Source organism: Phodopus roborovskii, unplaced genomic scaffold (genome assembly GCF_943737965.1).
Source record: "Phodopus roborovskii unplaced genomic scaffold, PHOROB, whole genome shotgun sequence".
In the NCBI taxonomy this organism is placed as follows: domain Eukaryota; kingdom Metazoa; phylum Chordata; class Mammalia; order Rodentia; family Cricetidae; genus Phodopus; species Phodopus roborovskii.
In genome coordinates, this window is record NW_026126646.1 from 6,970,487 (window position 1) to 6,994,879 (window position 24,393).

Sequence of the window (24,393 nt, forward strand, 5' to 3'; positions counted from 1 at the left end):
CCTGGCTGGCCTCGAATTCCTAGAGATCCTGGACTCTTGAGTGTTGGGATCAAAGTAGTAAACCACTGCGTCCAGTCAGCTGTCAGGTTCTTTACCGACAGGCTTAAGACTACAGGCACAAATTCTGGAGACTGCTACACGTGAAAGGCCACGTGAAGTGCCTCCGGCTCACGTGAGAACAGATGGCCTAGGCACAGCTGGCACCTGAATTCTGATTCTGAATGCTATCCGGTCCATTCCCTGGTCATGAACAACAACAGGGTAGCAAGAACCTATTGGGCAGCCCATGTTCCCACCAAGCTGGCTTGTGTTGACCCACAAGGTCCTGGAGACCTCGCCTGCAAAAAAAGAAAAAAAAAAAAAAACAGGGCAGGATATAGGTCAGGGTTAAAGATCAGACCGCAAGTCAAGGAGGCAAAAGCGGGAAGGGATCTGGTGTTGCTCTTCTCTGTGGAGCTGAGTCAAAAAGCCCAGGCAGCAGCCTTCTGCCTCTCCTTTGGCCTGTTCCGCTTACTTTGTTTCCGCCTCCCCTTCTGCTGCGCCCCTCCACTCTGTCCCCGCCCACTCCACCGCTTCCGCTCCTCTCCGCCCTTGACCTCCCCGCCCCCCTGCCCGTCTGCCTCACCCCCTCCTCTTTACGCTATTCCTAATCCCCTACCACGACTTTACCCCAACTCCAGTGCTGTCCCGCTTCCACCCCTTGTCCTCATCCGGTTCCGTCACTCCCTGCCTCTGCTCCTTTGCCCCGCCTCCTCCCCAATGACTGTCCCCTTCCTCCCGGCCCCGCCTCTTTCCCTCAGGTCCCTCCCCTTCCCCTCGGCCCTGCCTTCTCCGCTAAGGTCCCGCCCCTTCTTCTCGGCCCCGCCTCCTCCCCACAGGTCCCGCCCTCTTCCTCTCGGCCCCGCCTCCTCCCCACAGGTCCCGCCCCCTCCCTCCCGGCCCCGCCTCTTTCCATCAGGTCCCGCCCCCTTCCTCTCGGCCCTGCCTCCTCCGCTAAGGTCCCGCCCCCTTCCTCTCGGCCCCGCCTCTTCCCTCAGGTCCCGCCCCCTCCCTCTCGGCCCCGCCTCGCCTCCTCCCCTCAGGCCCCGCCCCATTCCTCTAGGCATTGCCTCCTCTCCTCAGGCCCCGCCCCTTCTTCTCGGCCCCGCCTCCTCCCCTCAGGTCCCGTCCCCTTCCTCTCGGCCCCGCCTCCTCCCCCTCAGGTCCCGCCCCCTCCCTCTCGGCTCTGCCTCCTCCGCTAAGGTCCCGCCCCTTCTTCTCGGCCCCGCCTCCTCCCCACAGGTCCCGCCCCCTCCCTCTCGGCCCTGCCTCCTCCGCTAAGGTCCCTCCCCCTTCCTCTCGGCCCCGCCTCCTCCCCTAAGGTTCCACCCCCTTCTCCTCGGCCCCGCCTCCTCCCCTAAGGTTCCGCCCCTTCCTCTCGGCCCCGCCTCCTCCCCCCTCAGGTCCCGCCCCCTTCCTCTCGGCCCCGCCTCCTCCCCTAAGGTTCCGCTTCCTTACTCCCGGCCCCGCCTCCCCTTGGCCTCGCCCCTCACTCTTAGGTCTCCCTCCCACAGCTCCTGATCCTGGTCCTACGAAAGGCAAATGAGAAGCCCGAGGTTTGCGTACCTGTCAGTATTTGCGGCTGCGCGTCCTTCCCCACGTGCTCCGCAGCGCATGCGTGTGGCTCGCGCTTGCGCACTGCCAGCCTCGGCGCTGTGCTGCTTGGTGTGCCGGACTCTGGACCGAGCGGCCATGGGTTGGCGGGCGGCTGGGTCAGTGAGGGCCAGGTAGCAGTGGGGCGGCAGGGACCGCTGGCTCGGCCCAGCATGTAGACGTCCACGCGGGCGCGCGGCAGCCGACGGTGAGTGCGGGGCCTTGGGTCGCCATCCGCCCGGTGTCACTTGCCGCCGGAGGCCCGTGGAGGCCGGGTCACCGCGCCGGCCCTGCCCACCCGCCCGGGGCTGGACGCTGGTGGCATTGACGCGCCTCTCCGCGTCCGAATGTGGTGTGGGCTGCGGCCAGATGACGCGCGGTCTCGGGGACGAGCCTGTGGGACAGATGTGAGGATCCGGCCGGGTCCCGGGAGAAGCCAGGGAGGCCGCAGTTCTGTTCCTGGCCCTGGCTAGTTCAGTGCACAGCACCTCTGCCGACTCCGCTGCACTGGTCTTCTGGGACCTCAGAGAGCAGGAGAGGGCTTGGCATGTAAAACTTCAGGAGCCAAAACTAGTGCAAAGTAGTGAGTTAAGCGTTTCGTAAACTGTCGGGATGCGGACTCTCCATAATCACATTTTAAACTTGCTATGCAGTACTTGACAGGAAATTCCAAAGCCCTGAAGAGTTCCTAGAGGCGACTGCCTCTTGTAAGTCAGATGCCACATTCACAGGCCACTGGTCTTGTGCTCTGGCAGCTTTCTTAATTGTGTGAATAGGGCGTGCCCATCGCAGTTACAGGGACTGTCCTGTTTGGCCAAAACCCGGCCTCTTTTACCAGCTCACCTCCCAAGCAATGGGCTTTCTCCTGGCTTTGATTCTGAATAGCAAATTATTTTTCTTGTTTGTTAACAGCCGCTGTTTCAGTCCAAAACTTAGTCCTTTGGCTTGGCTCTTGAGAATGCTTTTCAAAACTATATTCATTTATTTCATGTGCGGCTGCTGGCTTGCACAGGCCTGATGGTGGCGTCCTTGCCTTAGTAATTCAAGCGTCTTGCTGGATGGCACACTTCAAGAACATCGCTTCCCTCCCGACATTGCTCTTCCTCTCAACTGTCACTTCACTCTGACTTATGCAGCCCCATCTTGTGCCAATATATTGCCTGACCAGGTATCGTCATTTGGAGGTGGCATCCAAAATGTTTCTGCCTTCTCTCCTTTGTGGAGTTATTTATTAAAACTATTGTGAGGGCTACTGTTTTATTCGTTTTGTTTTGTCTGAGGTGCTACAGATCCTACCCTGATCCTCACACATGGTAAACAAATGCTGTCCCACTAATTTAGATAAGTGTTTAGATTAATTGCTTAGCACTCTGGGCTTCACTTGGAGAATGGAAAAAGCAAGTGGCTTTCTTTTACTTTTTAAAAGAAATGTATATTGGGGTGGCATGAACACACTGCTCCTCATACATGAAACAACCTTCAAGAGTTGGTTTCCTCCTTCTACCTTGTGGGTTCCGTGTATACAAACGCAAGGCATAGGGTTTGCCAGTAAGTGCCTTTACCTGCTGAGTTCTCTCTCTTACACTTTGTTTTTTACCAAATGGGTTTCTCATTCCTTGTGTAGCCAAGGATGACTGAACTTCTTGTCCTCTTATATGTATCTCTGCATGCTGGCGTTGCAGGCATGTACCAACACTATCCAGTTGGGCTTTCTCTTGTTTTAATGTGATGTTGGGGATCAAGCTGGGGTCTTGTGTGTGCTAGGCAAGCTGTATCAACTGAGCCACATTTCCAGGTGTCAGGTATTTTTGCCTTTTAAAGATTTTTTTATTTTGTACTTATGAGTATGCATGTGTGACTGAGTGGCTGTGTGCAGGTGCCTGGGAGCCTGGGACGGGGTGTGTCAGATCCCTTGGAGTTGGAGTTGTAGGTGGCTGTGAGCTGGGGAGGAAACTCAAGTTCTCTGGAGGAGCAGCAAGTGCCTTTAACTGCTAAGCTTACTATAAGGAAGTGGATTCACCTGCATCTTTATTACCTCAAATCTGCCTGCTTCCTGGTACAACAGCAAGAGAACATTCTGTGCAAAAATATTGTCACCACCAAGAGTGGCCTTGGGCGGACATGGCTGTGGCCTCAGGCTCCACTTTCTATGCTTTGTTAGATCTGTTAGCAGTTAGCATGGGCTCTAGGCCTCCTTAAGGAGGTGATGTCACTTTTCACCCCAAGGAAACCATGCTTGCTGTTTGTGATGGTTGCTTATCTTAGTCCATGTCCTGACCCATGGCTGCCATGCTCCTAGGGCTACTGCATGAGAACAAGTGAATTCGTGAAAAGTAATGTTCGGATTAAGACAGAGGCGGTACTAACAGATGCCAGTGCCATCCACTGTACAGTGTGAATGAATGCGTGCTACCACCCGGCCACCCAACCTCCTAGACCCGTCTTCCTGTCTGCACTGAGTTGGTGGAGCCTCAAGAACACCTCCTTCAGGTCTATGGGACTGTTCCACCACCAGATGGGCTCTGTGATTGCTTTCCTTAGAACTTTCCAGAAACAGCACACTTCCCCCGCCACTCTGCTAGCCTGGGTGTCATTTAGTTGTAGAAATGAGGTAGGTATTAGATAATCACTAAGGACCTGGGCAGTGTGGCTCACAGTAGTGATGCCAGCCTGGTGTCTCAAGAAACAATCGAACAAAAAGCATGAAACTCTTTTGGGTTATTTTTTGTTTGTTTTTTGTTTTTGTTTTGTTTTTTTTTTTTGTTTTTTGTTTTTTGTTTTTTTGCATCTTGGTTAACAAAGTTAAACATTTCCTTATTACTCTCTAATTTTCCTTTTTTGTTGTTGTTTTTTGTTTTTCTTTTTTTCTTTTGTAAAAGTCTGACTTTTGTAGTCCAGGCTGCAATCCTCCTACCTCTTCGTGCTGAGTGCTTGGGTAACAGGTGTGCACTACCACACCTGGCTTTACTTTTACTTACTTCTTCCACGTGTGTTTATTTGAAGTTCACAACTTATATGTATTATGTCCTATGCTGGCTATGTGTGTGTGTGTGTGTGTGTGTGGTGTGTGCGCTTGAGGCATACATGTATGTGCTTTGATTCCTGACTGTTTTATTGATATCTTGATGTCTTCTTGCTACTTTCATACGTTATTAAGAATCATGGTGATCCAGAGTCTTTTCCAGGCCAGCCAGGGCTGTATAGTGAGACCTTGTTTCAACAACAAAAACATTCCAATAGGTTTAGTCAGATGTACCCACCTCCACCATCTGCCTTAGCATCTATTGACCTTGCCTAGCAGTAGCTTTTACTTCACTTTCTAGACCTTGCTTGGAAGAGTCACCTAGAGGAAATTGGAGACAAAAAGCTGCAGCATTTAAAAAAAAAAAAAAGGAAGGAAGAAGGAAAAGTAAAAGGAATAATGGTTTAATCTGGACAGCCTGAATTCAATCCCTCAAGATAAAAGATAAGGGACCCTCAAGATATAAGGAGAGAACAGATTTACAAGTTGTCCTCTGGCCTCCACATAAAGAGCCTAGCATAAGAGCTTGTGTGCAAAAGGTCGTAAATAAATAAATGTGTCTCTTAAAACTTATTTTTTAAAAACAGGTTCTCTCTGTGTAGCTCTGGGTTTCCTTGAACTCACTGTGTATACTAGCTAGGCCTAGCTTTAGTTAGTTGTTTTTTGAGGCATGGTTTCTGTGTTTAGCTCTGGCTGTACTGGAACTCTGTAGATCAGACTGGCTTCCATCTTGGAGATCTGCCAGTCTGCCTCCTAACTGCTGGGATTGAAGGTATGAGCCACCTCTGCCTAGCTCTTTATTTTGTTTTCTTTCTTTCTTTCTTTCTTTTTTTTTTTTTTTTTTGTTTGTTTGTTTGTTTGTTTGTTTTTGTTTTTCCATGACAGGAGTTCTCTGGCTGTTCTGGAACTTGCTTTGTGGACCAGTCTGACCTCAAACTCACAGAGATCTACCTGCCTTTGCCTCCAGGGTGCTGGGATTAAAGGCTTAAAAGCAGGCACCACTACTCCCTGCCCTGGCTTTTTTTTTTTTTTTTTTTTTTTTTTTGAATGGGGTTTCACTATGTAGCCTTGATTGGTCTGCAACTCACTATGTAGACCAGGTTGTCCGTGAACTCACAGAGAGCCACTTGGCTCTGCCTCCCAAGTGATGGAACTAAAGGCATGCGCTGCCGCCACCACCACCACCCATCTGTCTTTGTTTTTTCTAAAGGCTCCAACAAGAGATTGGAACCTGAGAGCCCAGATAGTGGCCACTCTCTCTCATTTTGGAAAACTAGCAGTCCAAACAAGTGGATACAAAACAGGGTGATACCATCTTCTCTTGATGATTCTTTCTCTTCACTTTGATGCTGGCCATGGTCTTGGGTCTTAGTCTCCTCCCCTGTGAAATGTTCCCACAATTCACCCACAGAATGTGTTTGCATGGCAGGATGGTCTTGTATCCTACCGTCTACATATTTGTCCATCTCTGTCTCCAGGAAACACAAAGCTAGGGCCTGTGAGACCCAACAGTCCATATTGTCCAGCTGCTTAGATAAAGGCCAAGTGCAGAACATACCAGAGTCTGTCTAACCTCATGACCAGAACAAGGCTGTGCATGAGCCCTGTCACATTCTGTTGGTGGTGTACTCAGAATCACTGTAGGGTCTTTTCAGCCCTAACTTCAGACATGCCTGTGGCACCCAGTATGTCTGATGTGCTATCATCCCACACCTGGTCATCAGCTCCATGATGATGGGGTGAATTTGGGCTTTCACACTAGAGCAGAACAGACAGGGGGACCCAGGCTCCTTCAGCGGATCTGGGCTGCTGCCCACCACATCCAGAGCAGGGCCCAGGGAACCTTGAATGCCAATGTAGACACCTGACCCTAGCACACAATCTTTTTGTGACAGTTGACATTTTGACAAACCACCCACTCTGCCCAGTAATGACCTGACAAGGCACTGTGAGGAAGGCCAGCACAGGGCACAGACACTCCCAAGGGGAGATGGGCAAGAGGACAGGAAGACCACAAGGTCAGAGACTGCCCAGATCACAGGTGAGACCCTGCTTTGTTTTTTAAAAAAAGGCCAGTCTGTGATGGTGCACACCTTTAATCCCAGCACTTGGAAGCCAGAAGCAAACCAAATGGATCTCTTAGTTCAAGACCAACCTGGTCTACAGAGTGAGTTCCAGGGCAACCAGGGCTAAACAGAAAAACCTTGTCTCAAAAAAACCAAAAATGGAAAAAATATACACATACAAACACCAGGTTGGGAGTACAGCTCAGTGGTAGAGTACTCCATAGCAAGTGTAAGACCTTGGGTCTAATTCCTAACAAAACACAGAATAGGGCCTGGAGAGATGTCTCAGAGGTTAAGAGCACTGGCTGCTTTTCCAGAGGTCCTGAGTTCAATTCCCAGGAACCACATGGTGGCTCACATCCATCTATCATGAGATCTGGTGCCCTCTTCAAGCCTACGGGCATTCAAGCAGGCAGAATGCTATATACATAATAAATCAATCTTTTTTTTTTTTTTTTTTTTTTACAAAAAGGAAGTAGTTTAGTTTTCAGTCTTTTGACTGGCAATCCAACTGTTTAACACTGCTTGAAGAGTTCTCTCCTTGTTGAATCGCCTCAACACCTTTGTGAAGACCCATTGACTAGGCTAGGGTGAAGCACAGAGGGAGAGCATGTGCACTCAAAACAACACACAAGTGGTGGTTGGGGTCTGTTTCTGGACTGTCTGTCCTGCTGTTTAATACTGGAATTGAGCAAACTGACTTGTGTTAGGTAGGTAAGCACGCTACCATTGGGCTGTATCCTTCCTAATCCCATGTATACTTTTGCTGCCCAGGCTAGCTGTGAACCTGTCATCATTCTACCTCTGCCTCTCAAGTAGCTAGGACTACAGGCCTGTGCTAACAGCCCTGGCCCGTTTCTTTGCTGCATAGACCTAGCTGGCCTCAGGTTTGCAGTGGCCTTCTGCTTCTGTCTCCCAAATGCTTATTCTGATTTATATGATTAAGGTAGGAGGCATAGACAATGTCTGGCTTGTTTGTTTTGTTTTGTTTTATAAATCCCCTCTGGTGATTATAAAGTGTAGCTGGGGTGAGAACCATACCTATTCCTTTACCTTTGACCTTAGCACGGGCTCCATCGGTTTGTCCATAGTCAATGAACTTTTCTTCTGCTTTTCCTACCCTGGTTACACGTCTTAGTTTGGACTACTATAACAAAGCAGCAGAGACAGGGTGATTCAGGGGAGTAGATTTATGCTCTCACAGTCGTTGAGGCTGAAGTCCAAGATTGTCAGGTACCAGCTCTTCACAAGCACCTCAGTGCAGCTGATGGGCAGGCTTGCAAGTGGAGGGAGACTTCTGATGCCTCTTAAAAGGCACTGATGAGGGGGGTGGTGGTGGCACAAGCCTTTAGTCCCAGCATTTGGGAGGCAGAGGCAGGAAGATCTCTGTGAGGTCAAGGCCATCCTGGTCTACAGAGCAAGTTCTAGGACAGCCAGGGTTACACAGAGAAACCGATGTTGGGAGAAGGGGAGAGGAAGGCACTAAAAGACATCAGGGCCCCACCCTTTGACTCACTTCCTCATAGGCCCTTCTCCAAATATAGTCACAGTGGTAGTTAAGGCTTCAGGATAACTTCATGCACAGTACTGAGCCTGGTGATTAGGTCTGTTATCCAAGCTACTTTGGAGGCTGAGGAAGAAGGATCACAAGTTCAAGGCTTTTGTGGGTAACAGAGAGACTGTGTCTCTGTTATATGGGGTATAACTCAGTGGTAGAGCTTTGCCTATCATGAGTGAGGTCCTGCATTCAGTACACATTACTGTAGGGGGGAAAAGCATTTAGACTACAGCACTGTTCATCTATCTAGACCAGGCTGGCCTTGAACTCAGAGATCCTTCTGCTTCCTCTACCCTAAAAGTGTGTGTCACCAGGCCTAGCCACTTCTTTTCTCTGGTGGCAAGATACAGTGGTTTCCTTCTTAAGCATTAGCTTGTGTTGAGTGCATGCTTGTAGCTCATTCTCCATCTAGGCTCCTAGTTATCGGCCATCAGGTTGGTCTGTGGGCTTGTGAAGGATTGTCATGACTATTGATGTAGGAGGATCCAGCCCGTTGTGAGTGGTACTGTCTTCCTGGACAGGTGTTCCTAGGTGGTTATATAAGGAAGCCAGGTGAGCACTAGAGCAAGCCAGTGAGCAGCTTTTCTCCATGGTTCCTACAGGTTTTTGCTGTGACTCCCGTCAGTGATGGCCTGTGAAGTGGATATGTACGCCAAATAAATCTGTTCCTCTCTTGAGTGCTTTTGGTCAGTGCTTTTATCACAGCAGCAGAAAAGAAACTACTACCCAGTTCTTCCAGGCACTTGGCTGAAACTAGTTTATTATAGCTTCTCTCCAGACTATACTCCTGTTTGTGTTCTTTCCTCTTCCTCTGTTACTTGTTTTGTTTTTTGAGACAGATAAAATGTAGCCTTGACTGGACTGGAATTCACAGAGCTCTGCTTGTCTCTGCTAGTTTTGTTTGTTTGTTGAGACTGGCTCTCTATTGTGTAGCCCTGGCTGCCCTAGAATTCTCTCTGTAGACCAGGCTGACCTCAGAGACCCTGCCTCTGCCTCCTGGCTTCATGGGCTTTCATCCCCATGCCTAGCCTTCTTTGTAGTTTTATTTTAGAGACAGGAGTCTAACTGTAGCCCTGGCTGGCCTGGAACTCAGAGATCTAATTGCTGCTGCCTCCCGAGGGATGGGATTAAAGGCGTGTACCACCACCACCATGCCAGCTTGTTTTATTCCATTTCAAGTGTCAGAGTTTTGTTAGTTCAGTACCACTCATAGTCAGAAAATCTAGCTCCATTCTAGGGGAGTAACTAATGTTGTGTTTGCCTGGTTTTACTGTCTGGATGTTGCCCAAGGGGCTTTCCATGCTGGCTTTGGCCCCAAGAGGGCTGGGAGAACGTTTCAAAACTACAAGTAGAGAGAGGATTTTTTGTTTGTTTGTTCGTTCTTTTCTTTTTTCTTTCTTTCTTTTTTTCCTTTCTTTGTCTTTTTTCCGATTTTATTGAGCCATGGTCGGAATTGTGCACCTTCAAGACATTTGGGACTTGAAGTTGTCTTTGAGGATTATTACAATTCAATTCTGATGACTTTCTTTGGTACTGTACTGACCCTGTAGACTTTGTAGCTGTATACCCCAGCGCATACTTGCTCTTTTCTGTTAGGGACTGAAAAGTATCTTACTGTGCTGCTCTGTGTCCACCCATCCAGATGGACATGCTACAACTCTGTCTTGGTTATTTTGTCCTTACTCTCCCCTATCCTTAGATTGGTTCAGAAACACCATTGAGGGATGAAGGCACATCTTTGCCATAGAGCACTTAGCTAGAACAATGGCAGGCCCATGTGCAGTCTCTGACACTGAAGAAAAATGACAAGAAAGATTCTGAGTTTTTAGATGTCTTTAGGGTGAAAGTAGCATAGTTTTAGAGAAGTTTGGAAAATGAAAACCTGGCTTTTTTTTTTTTTTTTTTTTTTTTTTCCTTCCTTTTTCCTGTTGCATGTGACTGTTCTTAAGGAGTCTGTTTTTTGATTGTTGTTTTTTTGAGACGGGTTTCTCTGTATTTCTTTGGAGGTTGTCCTGGAACTTGCTCTGTAGACCAGGCTGGCCTCGAACTCCCTGAGATCTGCCTGCCTCTGCCTCTTGAGTGCTGGGAAGAGTCTGTTTTCTGTTCACTCAGATAGAGAAGGTGTTGATAAATGACCCCAACCATGTCTTAGCAGTGAGTTTACTGAGGTTTCCTCACTGGATCCTGGGTGACTCAGACAGCTGTATCAGTAGTCTTTTCCCAGCAGTGTTTACTGCTCATATACCTTCAGGGAAGGGAGGGGCCTCAGGAATTTCCTTCTTCCCCTCCCCGCCAGGAATGTCCTGAGGGTCTTGTGGAGCCTTGTGCAGGCAACTACAGTTGTTCAGATAATCACATCCAACAATTCCTTGGGTAGAACGAGTGTTTCTACTGCTTCACACATACATTGACTTTTTTATTTTATCAAATTAAGGCATCAGTGTTTTTCTCATATCAACTATGGAAATGGAACAAGAAAAGATGAATGTGAATAAGGAGTTGAGCTCTGATTCAGCCTCATACCACTGCTCAGCATGTCACGGGGATGAGACCTGGAGCTACAACCATCCCATCAGGGGCCGGGCCAAGTCTCGGAGCCTATCAGCCTCACCTGCCCTGGGCAGCACCAAGGAGTTCAGGTAGGACCAAGAGTATTCCTACTCCTCCATGCCATGGTGGGACATGTTAGGATTCTTGCAGAGGACACAGCCTGTATCAGTGTAGATCAGCATTGCTTAAGTGTGAGTTTTGTTCATAGGGTGGGGCTGGGCACTGCCCAAGTGGCGCTGACCTTAGCAGAGGAATCAAACACTGCCCACGAGACTGTGCTGGACACTTGTTACTAACTGGCATGTGCCAAATACAGGCTACATCATGTTTTTCTTTCTGCCTCAGAATAGAACCACCCAACCAGAACCCTGCTGACCTTTGGTTTAGCTGGTAGGAAAGCATGGTTGCACTCAGAGAAGAAAGGTGTGCCAGTGGGGCAGAGGTACCATTGTAACCTGGAGCCCTCAGCTCCTCGTACACAGGCCATGGGGTCTCATGTGCAGGTGGTGTGGCACTGCCTTCCTCTCCTGCGGCATAAAGCCTCGGGGGAAGGCCACCTGATAAGCATGGGGTTCCACTCACGTCAGGTGTCCTCACCCTTGGTTAAGTTTTAGATGGGAGCTTGCCAGAGGCTGACACTGACTGCAGAACAGGGTCACACCTGTGAAATGTGAAGACAGGCTCTCTAGTGAGGAGCCACTTTAAAACCATAGGGTCTTTTCTGTGAGATAGAATGATCTCACAGAGCTCCTACTTTGTTGCAGTGGAGGGACAAGGGGCGGCTTGAGGTTCTATGTAGAAAGTTCTCTCTGTGAGAGATGGCTGCGGTAGAGGCCAGATGGCTAGTACCTTTGCTCTGGGTACACAGCTGATCATGGCGTGTCCTCTATTGCCCCCGCCTTCACCACTCTGTTTGTACCCTGCCAGCTTCGAGCAGAATTGCCTTAGTTTCTGGTTTGTGTGTATTTTGGCATAACATATTTTTTTTTTGTTCCAGGGACATTGAACCTGTGAAAGTGACTGTAGGTCAGGGCAGCTTCTATAGCTGGTGGATGATGCCATGGGGCAGGATGGGGGACAAGCATGTCTGCCCCTGCAATCTGTCCTTCAAGGAGGATAGAGGGAGTGCCAGTGCTGACTCCAAATTTCCTGCCTGGTAGCCTTTAAGTTCCTACAAAAGTTGATATTTGTGATATTCTGTACAGCTTTTTAAAGGGTTATATAAATAACCCAGGCTTGGTGATTCGTACTTGTAATCTTAGCACTTAAAAGGCTGAGGCAGGAAGATCACAAGTTTAAGGCCAGCCTGGGCTATATTGGGAGGCCCTGTTTGAAAACAAAGAAAGAAAAGGGGAAAAGCGTTATGTAAAACCCCTAGCACTTGGCCCAGCGTTGGTGGCACATGCCTTTAGTCCTAGCACTGGGGAGGTAGTGGCAGGCGGATCTCTGTGAGTTCAAAGCCAGCCTGGTCTACAGAGCTAGTTCCAGGACAGGCTCCAAAACATCTCAAAAAACCAAACCAAAACAAAATAAAACAAAAAAACAAACAAAAAAACCTTAGCACTTGTTTAGTACAGAAAGGTCTTCAGCAGCCGATGGGCTCCCTGACCCTGATACTGCCCATCCCCCAGAAGCAGAGCTGTCTTTCATTGCATCATCAGGATCAGGAGGTTTTGTGGATTTGGAGACAGGGAGCTGAAGGGGAAAGCAAGTTTGAAGGCTGCTCTTGCTAACTCAGTGTTGTTCTCTTTGGGCTGTGAAGGGTTGGTGAGGACCCCCCTCCCCCAGAGACCTGAGTGGAATGTCCCAGGAAGAGCAGTCACAGTACTGTTTTGGTCTTTGTGCTGATCCCCCAGAAGCATAGGGGGCACTGACTGCTGCTGTCCTTTGCCGTGGCAGGCTGCAGTGAGCCTATGTTTGGATGCTCAACTGGCTGGGTCACTTTTCAGAAGGAGGGAAGTTTGCTGGGTTGCTCAATTAGTATCTCTGTTATAGACACATGTGCTCTAGAGCAAATATTTCTGCTAGAATGTTCATCTAGATTATCCAGGGTGGTGCCAGCTTTTGACTCCCGATTATAGCCCACAGACCTGCTGAGAGGTGCTGCCTTGAGTCCTAGGCTCACGCCAGGCCAGTGTTTTCCTGACTCTTACTAGACTTGTCCCTTCTTTGGTTCGGGATCAGTGTCCACAGGAGCCTGTCCAGGTCAGCTTCTATGTCTCATTATTGCCACAGGGGACCTGAGCAGTGAACACCCTAGACCAGGGCAGGACCTCCTGGGCCTGCCGTGTGAATGCTGTGGATGATGGCGCTAATGTCATTTGGGTTTCTTGGAGTTTGACAGGGCCTGACATAGCCCATGTCTGTTGCTGCCTGTCTCCTCCTACTTTGACAGTAACCCCCCCCCCCCCATGCTCTACAGGAGGACTCGCTCTCTCCATGGGCCGTGCCCAGTGACCACATTTGGACCAAAGGCGTGCGTGCTACAGAACCCCCAGACCATCATGTGAGTTTCCCAGACTTGGTAAGGGGTGAGGTGGGGGTGGTCTTTGGGAGTATTATGGGATTGCCCTGTGTAGGATTCTGAGTTGTTTAAAACAGAAGCCAAGCAGGTGTCTTTCAGAAGCCTGTGCTGAGAGACTCCTAAATGGAGATTCTCAACTGATGATTTCTCACATGGCTTCTGAAGGGAAACTTTCTGTTTTGTACACATCTGTAGTCTGGCACTGGGTTTGAGGCAGGAGGATCTCCATTTCCAAGCCTGAGGTGTTATGTTAGTAAGATGCCAGCCTTGGCCACAGAGTCAAACCCTGTCTGAAAAACAAAAACAAACAACCAGGGAGAAAGAGAAAAGCAGCGGGAACCTGAGGCCTGGAGCCGCCAGGGTGCCAGGCTCCTTACTGTGCCCGAGCTGCACAGGCTGAATGAGGCCAGTGTGAGATTCCTAGTTGTTCTTACAGCGAGAACTCCATTCTAGCACAGTGGTTTCTCCTTTCATTGTTCCAGAAGTAGAAATATGAATTTTCTTTCCTTTTCAATTGTTTTAGTTGCTTGAAAGATGTTTCTCCTTGTTGGTGTGTATGCTTGAAGGGGTAGGTTTGCCATGCTAGAGATGGAACACAGGCCTAACACACGCCAGTCGAGCGCTCTGCCACTGAGCTACATCTCATCCAGTGTGCTCCTCACAACTGTCACTGGCCAGGACAGCACCCTGAAATAGAAGCTCCCTGAGACCTCAGCAGTTAGTATATCTCGTTATCTCTGTCATCCCAAATTATGCTTTGCATTTGATATTTCCAAAATAGCAGATGTGTTGTCACTGTGTTCTGCACAGTATCTAGCTGTGTTTTCTCACAGGGTACCAAATTAAAAAAAAAAAAAAAAAAAAAAAAAAAATCCCTGAAGTGGGTTGATACTACTGCTATGTATTTTAAAAATTAAAATGTTAGTTGGGTAACGGTGGTGCATGCCTTTAATCCTGCAGAGGCAGGCAAATCTCTGAGTTCAATGTCAGCCTGTTCTACTGAGAAAAATCCAGGATAGCTAGAGCTACACAGAGAAACCCTGTCTCAAAAATTTTTTTAAAAATTAATAAATTAGAATTTTATTTCGTCACCTCTGTTTTTGTTTGGCCCTCACTGCCCCCATTCAGAGACCTTTGATATTTGTGCATCCAGAGTCTGTTCCAAGTCCTCCCTTTTCTTCAAAGTAGAAAGGGCCACTTGTGTGTCTGTCTAGGAGGTGTGCTTGGACTTGTCAGGAAAAAGATTGTCCTGAGTGTGTACAATGGAGAGATACATACCTCACGTCTGTTCCTGTTTCATAGGCAGGTGTCGTAGACAGGGCTAATGGTGTACAATGGGGCTGTGCCAGGACCGCCCTGATTTCCCCTCAGAACACACCTGCCTGGTTCTCAACCTTCCTGATGCTGAGACCCTTCCATACAGGTCCTTATGTTGTGCTGACCACAACCCTGAAATTATCTCATTGCCATTCATAACTAATTTTGCTGCTGTTATGAGTATCCAGTATGCGGAATATCTGACCCCCAAGAACATGCAGCCCCACCTGCAGGTGGAAGACCCATGCTCTACGCACCATTGCTTGCTCTGCCTCCTCCAGGCCATCCAAGAAGCTGCTTTTTAAACTTCACACTGCTGATTGCAGTGTTAGTGTGAGTCCCTTTGGAGGCGAAAACTCTCCAGTGCCTGTGTTCACAGAGCAGAATTATGGGTTCTTGCTGAAGACAAGGGTCCTGACATGTTGCATACTCCTTATCCAGCAATTATAACTACACCAACACCAAATGGTTTCCTAACATTTACTGTGACTTCATTGTCTGTCCCATGCAAGCTCCTCACCACCCAGAGCTCTAGGCACCCCCAGCTTCCTGCTCCTGGCCTGATGCCCACATGCCTGCCCACCGCCTCCCAGCGTCTTTTTGGGCTCCTGTGTTTGCCTAAGTACCAGCTGCTTGCAGCCCCTTCCTGCACAGCCTAACAGTTGCCACTTACTTAAGCCTCTCCAATAATCAGTTTTTGTTTGTTTGTAGTGTGTGTGTATGTGTGTGTATTGTGTGTGTGTGTTTATAGTGTGTGCGTTTGTGTGTGTGTTTGTATTGTATGTGTATGTATGTTTACTTGCACCATATGTATGCAGCTTTCTGTGGAGACCAGAAGAGGGTTTTGGACCCCCTGGAATTAGAGTTACAGGCAGTTGTAATACAAGATACTGGTGCTGGGAACCACACATGGGTCCTCTGCAAGAGCAGTATTGGCCATGGGCTGCCCTGGAACTTGCTCTGTAGACCAGTCTGGCCTCAAACTCAGAGTCAACTGTCTCAGTCTCCCAAGTGCTAGGATTAAAGGTGTGCACCACCACACCAGGGGAGCATTATGTACTCTTAACTGCTGAGCTATCTCTCCAGCCCCTCACAGCCAGTTTTACTTAGATATCAGTTGCTTAGACCAAGACACAAAGTGACCTTCAGGACATTCTTCGAGGTTAGGAAGTTCGGGTAGGGGCTGTGGGACTAGAGCACTGACCTGCTCTAGGCTCTATGTCACCCATGTCTCTGTAACCTCCCACATGTCAGTGTAGGGGCCCAGTATCTGTGTTACAAGAATGAGGGCTTTATACATTTCCCAAATATCCCCAGGGTAGATGGAGGGCTTGTCATGAGAAATTTCCTTACTTTGAGGATGTGTTTTCCTTATGGGGATGTGTGAGGCTGTGAACCTGTTAGTTGTATGGCACGGTGACAGTGGTCATGCTTTCCTGGCAGATCACTCAGACCTGGTTCTAACAGGTCATGGCCTGCCGGCTCCACACAGCACCTGAAGCTCAGACTGCCTAGAATGGCCAGCATTCCCCTTTCCACGACCCAACAGGAAGTTGAGGAACTGGTTTGTGGTCACAGGGAAGGCTTGGCATCTTGGCCTGTATATAAAAAATGCCGGTGGCATATGCTGAACCCTGCTGAGCTTTGGGACTGAAAGTCATAGCCTGGGCCTGCCTGGGGCAGCCATGACGCACACATGGGCAGGGCAGGCTGCTGGGTGGAGGGTGGGGACTTGGAGCCCTGATGGGGCAGAGGGTTGTGATCACTCACACACATTCTCTAGAGCCCAGAGCCTGGCAAGTTCAGGAAGTGATTGCCTTTCACCTGCAGCCCTTTCACCTGCAGGTGCCTGAGAATCCTCCCTTGGGGCGGGCCCTGCCATTTCTAAGCTCGCAGTTCCCCAAGTGGCCAGAACGCTGAGGCCTGCCAGAGAGAGGCCTGCTAGGCAGGTGGCCCTGCCACTCCACTAAGGCAGGGAGTCTGGGCTGGCCCTCTTTGCTCCTGAAGTTAAACTGGTGTTTTCCATTGTTAAAGTAGATGGTTAGGCAAAATGTTCATGTACTCAGAAGTAAGTCTGTATTTTGTTTAGTTTTTATAGTTTACAGAATACTTCTGTAGGATCTTTGACAAGTCTTTAATATCTTGCTTTCAGTTTTGAAGATAAACTGAAAATTAGACTCATAGTGTAATATCCATCTAGGAGCATGGTAGCCAGGCAGAGCTGTGTGTGTGTCTGCTAGTGAAGTAACCCTGAAATGCTGGGGACACGCCTACTGTCTCCTAGAAGGTGGAGGCAGCCTCAGGAGTTGTGAGCACTACAGGCAGGTGGTGAGGTGACAGGTGGCTATGAGCAGCCCCTCCCCTCCCAGAAATGCCAGAAACAGGTGAGTGCTGTGACCAGGGTTCCATGTCATTTTGTGACCTCTGTTTTAGTAGTGTTTTGAAACTTGGTAGTGGGTTCTTGTGGACTGCCAGGACATGGAGCCTTTCTTAACTGGGAAAATGTGTTGGACAAGGAAAATGGTGCTACAGAAACTGAGATTCACTGGGCTAAGCATGGTACCAGCTCACGCCTTTAATCCCAGCAATCGGGAGGCAAAGGCGGGTAGATCTCTATGAATTCGAGGCCAGCCTTATCTACATAATGAGTTAGTTCCAAGGCTCATAGTGAGAACCTGTCTCAATAAATAAATAAATGAATAAAGAAATAGTAATTAAGAGCCAGCTAAGTTTATGGCATAGAGAGGTAGGCCACACACCTTACGTGGACATCAAAGGAAACACATGTCCTAAAGGGTTCTGGGAGTGAAAACTGCACAGTAAATCCCAGGACAGAGTCCTCAAACCAGCTGTTGTATGTTTTATGTGGAACTGGTATCCTCAGTGGGCTGACAGCCGGCTTCGGCTTTCCCCTCTGCTGTTCCATAACATCTCTGTCCCCACCGGGGAGTGTCAGTAAGGAAATAAACATAGCATAGGTGATGTGGCCCATGAAGGTGATTACAGGTACAGTTGGTGAGCAGGGTACCCAAGGGGATATGGCCAGAGTCATGTGGACAGTGGCTGGGCAGAGGGGTCTTCAAGGATGGTTGCTCTGGGTCCATTGTGTTCTTGGCTCCAGGCTACAGGATGGCTGGTAGCCATCCCTCGTGGGATCCATTGGTGATTCTGTGTGCACAAGTTGGCAGTGTGTTTTAACTTGGTTTTGGTGTGTGGTTGTTTTTATTTTTCCAAATTGCATGCCTCTTTCCTCAAGGAAAAGATGACTGCTTGTATGAGTTCTCTTCTCTCCCCAAAGGCATATTCAGGACCCTGCAAGTCAGCGGTTGACATGGAACAAGTCTCCCAAGAGTGTGCTTGTCATCAAAAAGATCCGAGATGCTAGTCTACTGCAGCCCTTCAAAGAGCTCTGCATATACCTCATGGAGGTAAGGCAAACAGGGTAGGGCTATGCTCTCAGGGTGATGCGTCCTACTCAGGAGTTGGGAGGAGACTTGCCCAGGGTGGCAGAACAAAAGACTCATCAGGCCTCTTAAAACATTCTAAAAAATTCCTACTAGCACACGGTACCAGAGGCTGGGAAACTCAAGGTAGAAGAGCTGCATCTGGCGAGATCCTTGTTGTATGTCACTGTGTCACGTGTTTATGAGGAAACCGCCCATGTCCATGCCCACTTTTTGTTATTGTTGTTTTGGTTTTGGTTTGTTTGTTTGGTTTTGGTTTTTTTGTTTGGTTGGTTTTTTAAAGACAGGGTTTCTCTGTGTAGCCTTGACTGTCCTGGAACTCACTTTGTAGACCAGGCTGGCCTTAAATTCACAAAAAGAGATTGGTTTTAGCTTGTGATTCTGGAGATGCAAAGTCCAGGGGCCACCTCTGATGGCCATCTTCCCTGCAGAGCCCCAAGGGATAGGGCAGCATACGGCAAGAAGTAGTGTGTTCTTGTATGTGTGCAAGTATCTCCTGTCCTTTCCTTCTTCCTTTAAAATCAGAGTGCAGTGGTGTGGTTCCACCCTGATGGCTTTACTTAGTCACCCTCTCGGTGCCACTTCTGAACATGAGAAATTAAGTTGCTACATTCCCAACCCCTCAAAATCATGTTGCTTTTCAGTACATGACTTGGGGGACTCCCTCAAAACACATCCAAACCATGGTACAGCTGTCTGATTCCTGAGCCACTATGGTTAGAACGTGCCTATTTGGGAAAAGATGTCTATGATGCCATGAGCCACAGGGTTTCTGGCTATGTAACAATGAAGTGAGCAGGATGAAAATGGCTTGCTAGCTAAGAAAATGTTTTTTTCACCTGGCTGGACTGGTGAGGGCTGTGTGGGGCTCCCATGCGTGCTTTGCTTCCAGGAGAACAACATGATCGTGTATGTGGAAAAGAAAGTGCTGGAAGACCCTGCTATAGTGAGTGATGAAAACTTTGGACCAGTGAAGAAGAAATTCTGCACTTTCCGTGAAGGTGTGCTGTCTTGAGCTCTCTCAACTGGCAGAAGCCATTAGCTTTCTGGCCTTGTTGGCATCTGTATGCTTGGGCACTAGGGCGTTACATGACAGCAGTTCCCAAGGTTTGTGTCTGTTTTTTAGATTATGACGACATTTCCAACCAGATAGACTTCATCATATGCCTTGGAGGAGATGGCACCCTACTCTATGCCTCCTCACTTTTCCAGGTAAGGCTGTGTCTTGGGGTGTTGAGGTATTATTTGGGTACAGTATGAAGAGGTGTCTTCAGAGTGTACCCCTACCCTTCATCACACAGCTTCTTACCAGAAGGCCACAAGCTTCTTAGTTTTCTTACGCTAAGGCAGTGGTTCTCAACCTGTGGGTCGCAACCCCTTTGGGATCAAACAATTCCTTTTACAGGGGTTACCTAGGACTATTAGAAAACACAGACATTTACATACATTAAGATTTTTTTTTTCCAGTTTTTTGAGACAGGATTTTTCTATGGTTTTAGAAGCGGTCCTGGAACTAGCTCTTATAGACCAATCTGGAACTAAAGGCATGCACCACCACTGCCCGACTATACATTAAGATTTATAATAGTGGCAGAATTACAGTTATGAAGTAGCAATGAAAATAGTTTTATGGTTGGGGGGGGGGGCTCACCACAGCATGAGGAACTGTGTTCAAGGGTCACAGCCTTAGGAAGATTGAGAACTACCGCTCTAAGGAGGAGGAATTTTTTTCAGCCCAGTTATTAGCAGTAAAGCAAGTTTGTAAGTACCTAGTCTCTTAGGGTGAGATAAATAGACATCCTCTGACATTGTCGGGCGGGTGGATGAGGGAGAGTGTGGTGTGGGGAGACTCCCTGAAGGGTGGCCGCATGGTCACAGACCAGACAGTGGGCGGCAAGGGAGCATTGGAGCTTCATGGTCTCAACCCCAGCAAGGTAGGACCCAGCCCAATGATATGCCGGAAGAGGGAGCTAGGCAGCCTGTAGAGTGGGCTGTAAGTGGGTGGCACGGGCTTGGGTCCTCCTGGCAACATGTCATCCCTGCTTTGTAGCTCAAGTTTCTGTCCAAGGACTGCAGGCCCCATGTGTGTTTAGATGGGACCCAAGCCATCTCCATTTTTCTTCTTCTGCCAAATCTGCCTGCTTCTAGCCTAGGTATCTCCACAGTCACAGCCCTGTGTCTGGTACTGGCCAGATCTTTCCTGTGACCAGTGAGCTGGTCTGGTCTTGTTGCTCTGTCTCTTTTTGGCCCCTCCCACTTTTCTTCTTGTTTCCCTGGGAAACGGTGCCATCCTGCCCTAATCTGGCTCTTCCACCTCTTGCCTGGCCCGTGCCCACCCATCCCCAAGGCCCACAGCTATTGATAGTTTGTTGGATCCTGGGTAGCCAGCGATGCCATCTGGTCTCCTCACCCACAGGGCAGTGTGCCTCCCGTCATGGCCTTCCACCTTGGCTCCCTGGGCTTCCTGACCCCATTCAACTTTGAGAACTTCCAATCCCAAGTGAATCAGGTGATAGAGGGTAAGTTGGAATGTTCTGGATCTCACAAAAGAGCTCAGGATTTCCCTCCTTCTCGATTAGGTTTTGTTGTTGCTGTTTTGTTTTTCAATGGTTATTTTGTCTGCAAGTGTGTCTATACACATGTGCCCCTGGAGGTGTGGGATCCACTGGGACTGGAGTTACAGATGTTTCTGATCCATCGTGTGGGAGCTGGAAATTGAAACTGGGTCTTCTTTAAAAGCAGCCCGTGCTCTTAACCACTGAGCCATGTCTCCAGCCCCCCTGGTTATTGTTGCTTTTTAATACTTTTTATTTAGTGAAATAGTTTTAAGACTTGGGGATTTCTAAATACTCCTTACTAAAGTGGGAAAACTGGCAGCACATAGCTGCTCAGGGTGGCTTTGGTGGAAGGCACTGAAGGTCACTGACATAGGAACAGAAAGGGGAAGGGTCCCAGCTTCCTTGGAGGTGGCCCCAGCCTCCCTGAGCTGGATCCTGCTGACCCCAGGGAATGCCGCTGTTATCCTGAGGAGCCGGCTGAAGGTCAGGGTGGTGAAAGAGCTCAGAGACAAGAAGATAGCCATCCATAATGGCCTCAGTGAAAACGGCCTGGACACAGAGGGCGGAAAGCAGGCCATGCAATACCAGGTCTGTGGAGAAGTCCCCAGCTAACTAACCTCACCTCCCAAGGAGGGGATCAGGGTGGGATGAACTCGGGGCTGGAACTTCTGGTGAGCCTAAAGTGCTTATGGTAGTGCCGTGACCCTGAGTGCAGTGCCATGGCCTTGCCGTCTCTTCCAGGTCTTGAATGAAGTGGTGATTGACAGAGGCCCCTCCTCATACCTGTCGAACGTAGATGTCTACCTGGATGGACACCTTATCACCACTGTTCAGGGTGATGGAGTGATCGTGTCCACCCCGACGGGCAGCACAGCATATGCAGCTGCAGCCGGGGCTTCCATGGTCCACCCCAACGTGCCGGCCATCATGGTTACACCCATCTGCCCCCACTCGCTGTCATTCCGGCCCATCGTGGTCCCCGCAGGGGTCGAGCTGAAGGTCAGAGCAGTCTCCCTGTATCTCCTCTGGTCTGTGAGTCTTTTTGACCCTGAGCAGAAAGCAGCCGTCACTACCTCAGCACCTGCCACCTCCAAAAGGCCCCCTCCCCAGCACCCTTCCACGTGAGCTCCACCTGTCAGGTAGCTTTGCATACGCCCGTAGTCTCTGGTATCACAGGGAGCCAGCCGGCCCTCCATGAAGGGCTCATAGTTGCAAGACGTAGGGAGGGAATGGCATAAGTGTCCCCATATTCATTGATGAAAGGCCCCAGCTGGTGTCCTCCACAGAGCCTCAGACCTGGTCTGTGGCTGACCTCTGAGTGCCCAGCCTCGGCCTCATTTTTCTCTAATTTCTATCACAAGACACTCAGGCTAGCTTGATGCTACTATGAGTTCTAGTGGCCATACCTGTAGGAGGTAGCGACTATTCTTAGAGCATCAAAATGAGGCTAACGTTGTACCATGCAGGAACTCTGGAAGACCAGAGTGGGCTGGGAACACATCCTTCATGCCCAGAGCTCACTTTTGTTCCTGCTCCACCCGTTTAGATTATGCTGTCACCGGAAGCCAGGAACACTGCATGGGTGTCTTTTGATGGACGGAAGAGGCAGGAAATACGCCACGGAGACAGGTGTGGGGCTGCAATGCTGGGGCGTGGGCTGACCTTGTCTTCTGTCATGTGATGTCACTAGTGGGTGGCCTATTACAAAGCATGGTCATGTATAGGTGCCATAGGCTTGGAGCAAGGCCCTGTCCCTTGGTTCTTGTTACACACAGACAGGATTGGTCTCAGCCTAGATCTGGGTGAGTCGCCTCCAGCAAGCCTAGGTCCACAGTCAGCTATCCTCCTCTCACTGAAGTCTCAGAAACAGCAAGGTGTCTGACGTGGGCTAGCCCCCTCATCTTCCTGCGTGTGTGGGTCTGCTGCCCAGCAGTTAAGTGTGGCCTACCACGGGACTTAGGATGGGCCAGCAGAGCTGCTGTGGATTTCCCTGGTCATCCACCTGTGCCCACCCTGCCTTGCCTCAAGTTTCCTGGACCCTGGGAGTCAGTGACCTGGAGTCAGGCCACCGGTGCAATGAAAGTAGGGACAGGGCCTGGGTCTGGGTGCCCTAAGCACCTAAAGTGGCTGCTGGCATTTGGACAAAGTGAGGCCCTGGGAGAGGGCCTTGGCCTAGGGGTAGTAGTTTGTTACTTGAAAAGGCACCCAGCTTACCCAAATGTATTTCTCTTTCCCTTCAAAGCATCAGCATCACCACCTCCTGCTACCCGCTGCCCTCTATCTGTGTGTGTGACCCTGTGAGTGACTGGTTTGAGAGCCTTGCCCAGTGTCTGCACTGGAATGTTCGAAAGAAGCAAGCTCACTTCCCAGAGGATGAGGATGAGGACCAGGATGAGGACAGCTAGGCCTCACTTCCCAGCCTCCAACCTGAGCCCTCAAACCCTTGGGGGCCTTCCTTCTCTTGCTCTCCTGCTGGCTTTCTGGCTGACCTGGCCTTGACAAACCACATGGCTGTCAGGCATCTGTGTCCTGCCTGCCTTGCTGGGAGAGCTTGGGTCTGCCTTTTGAAGAACACATCAGCTTTTTAATATTTTTAAACCTTTTTCATTTCTAAAGAAGCAAAATAAGAGCTGGGCTGGGTGTCCTACGTCTCTCCCATGGGCCCTGAGATCCCAGGTCAGGAATTCCTATAAATCAGTCTGTTGAAATTCTGAGGGGGTCAAAATGAATTGACCTTCCCTTTGATATTTAAATAAAGGTCTCAGCCAGAAACCTTCCTTTAGCTTCCCCTGTACCTTCCCCCCTGCAGCTCTTGGGGTCACTGGGCAGCTTTGCTATGGATTGGCAAGGCCTATTACCGCTAGGTGCCTCCGAGTCTGGCCCAAGGCCTTTGACTCCTTCCAGAGAAGACAGAGGCAACACCTTGCACAGCCATCGGCAACATCACATTCCTCATATAGCAGGGCAGCAGCTCCTGAGACATTTTAAATCCTGTGTACACTTTTTAGAGGTTATTTTAAACTTGCTGAAGTGATTATGTACATATTTTCTTGTACACGCTTTGTGAAGATTTAGAGGGGGCTGCCTGTTGTCCAGTGTTTACATTGTGTCCAGCCCAGTGCAGACAGTCCAGGACCGGGCTCTGTGCCTCCAGTCTTCCCTTACACGATGGCCACAAGGGTTTTGAGACCAACTCACTAAACTCACTATTGATATCAGGCCTGCGGGCCCGCCCTCCTTCCTCAAGAGTCTTAGGTTTGCGTCTGAGCAGCAGCCATATGGAGCCCTGTGTGCAGATGTGTACATGACATAATAGCACACCCGTGGTGCCACACAGGCCCTGGAACCTTTGTGGTGTCGGTGGTCAGCCACGGTGCCTCAGTTAGGTCTCTGCATTCAGTTCTGTCCAAACCTGCAGCAGGAGCAGAAAGGGAGGACTGGCTTCCGGGGTAAAGTCAGGCTTCTGTCTCGTACTGCTCAAAAAGGCTTGCCAGCTGCTATAGGGCCGACCACACTGAGCTTTCTTCTGCTGGGTCCTTGTTGACACACATCAGTACCTATGGAGCCCTAAGTGGCCTGGCTTCAGTGCTGTTAAGCTGTGGTAGCTTGTTCCCAAGAGCTGTGCTGTTCATCTGTGATTGTGAGCACAGTAGGCCTCTGCTGTGATCCAGAGGAGAGCAGGGTCTGGAGCATGGGTCATGT

At 49.4% G+C, this 24,393-nt stretch overlaps 1 protein-coding gene across 1 annotated transcript; it reads left to right on the forward strand.

Moving 5' to 3' along the window:
- Nucleotides 1–1,670: 1,670 nt before the first annotated feature.
- Nadk (NAD kinase) lies at nucleotides 1,671–23,281 on the forward strand. Its single transcript, XM_051174005.1, has 11 exons — nucleotides 1,671–1,840; nucleotides 10,713–10,917; nucleotides 13,251–13,334; nucleotides 17,968–18,097; nucleotides 19,026–19,134; nucleotides 19,260–19,345; nucleotides 20,550–20,652; nucleotides 21,140–21,279; nucleotides 21,433–21,690; nucleotides 22,238–22,320; nucleotides 22,934–23,281. The coding sequence occupies exons 2-11, from the start codon at nucleotides 10,739–10,741 to the stop codon at nucleotides 23,094–23,096; spliced, it is 1,335 nt and encodes a 444-aa protein (XP_051029962.1). The 5' UTR covers nucleotides 1,671–1,840; nucleotides 10,713–10,738; the 3' UTR covers nucleotides 23,097–23,281.
- The last annotated feature ends 1,112 nt before the right edge of the window (nucleotides 23,282–24,393 follow it).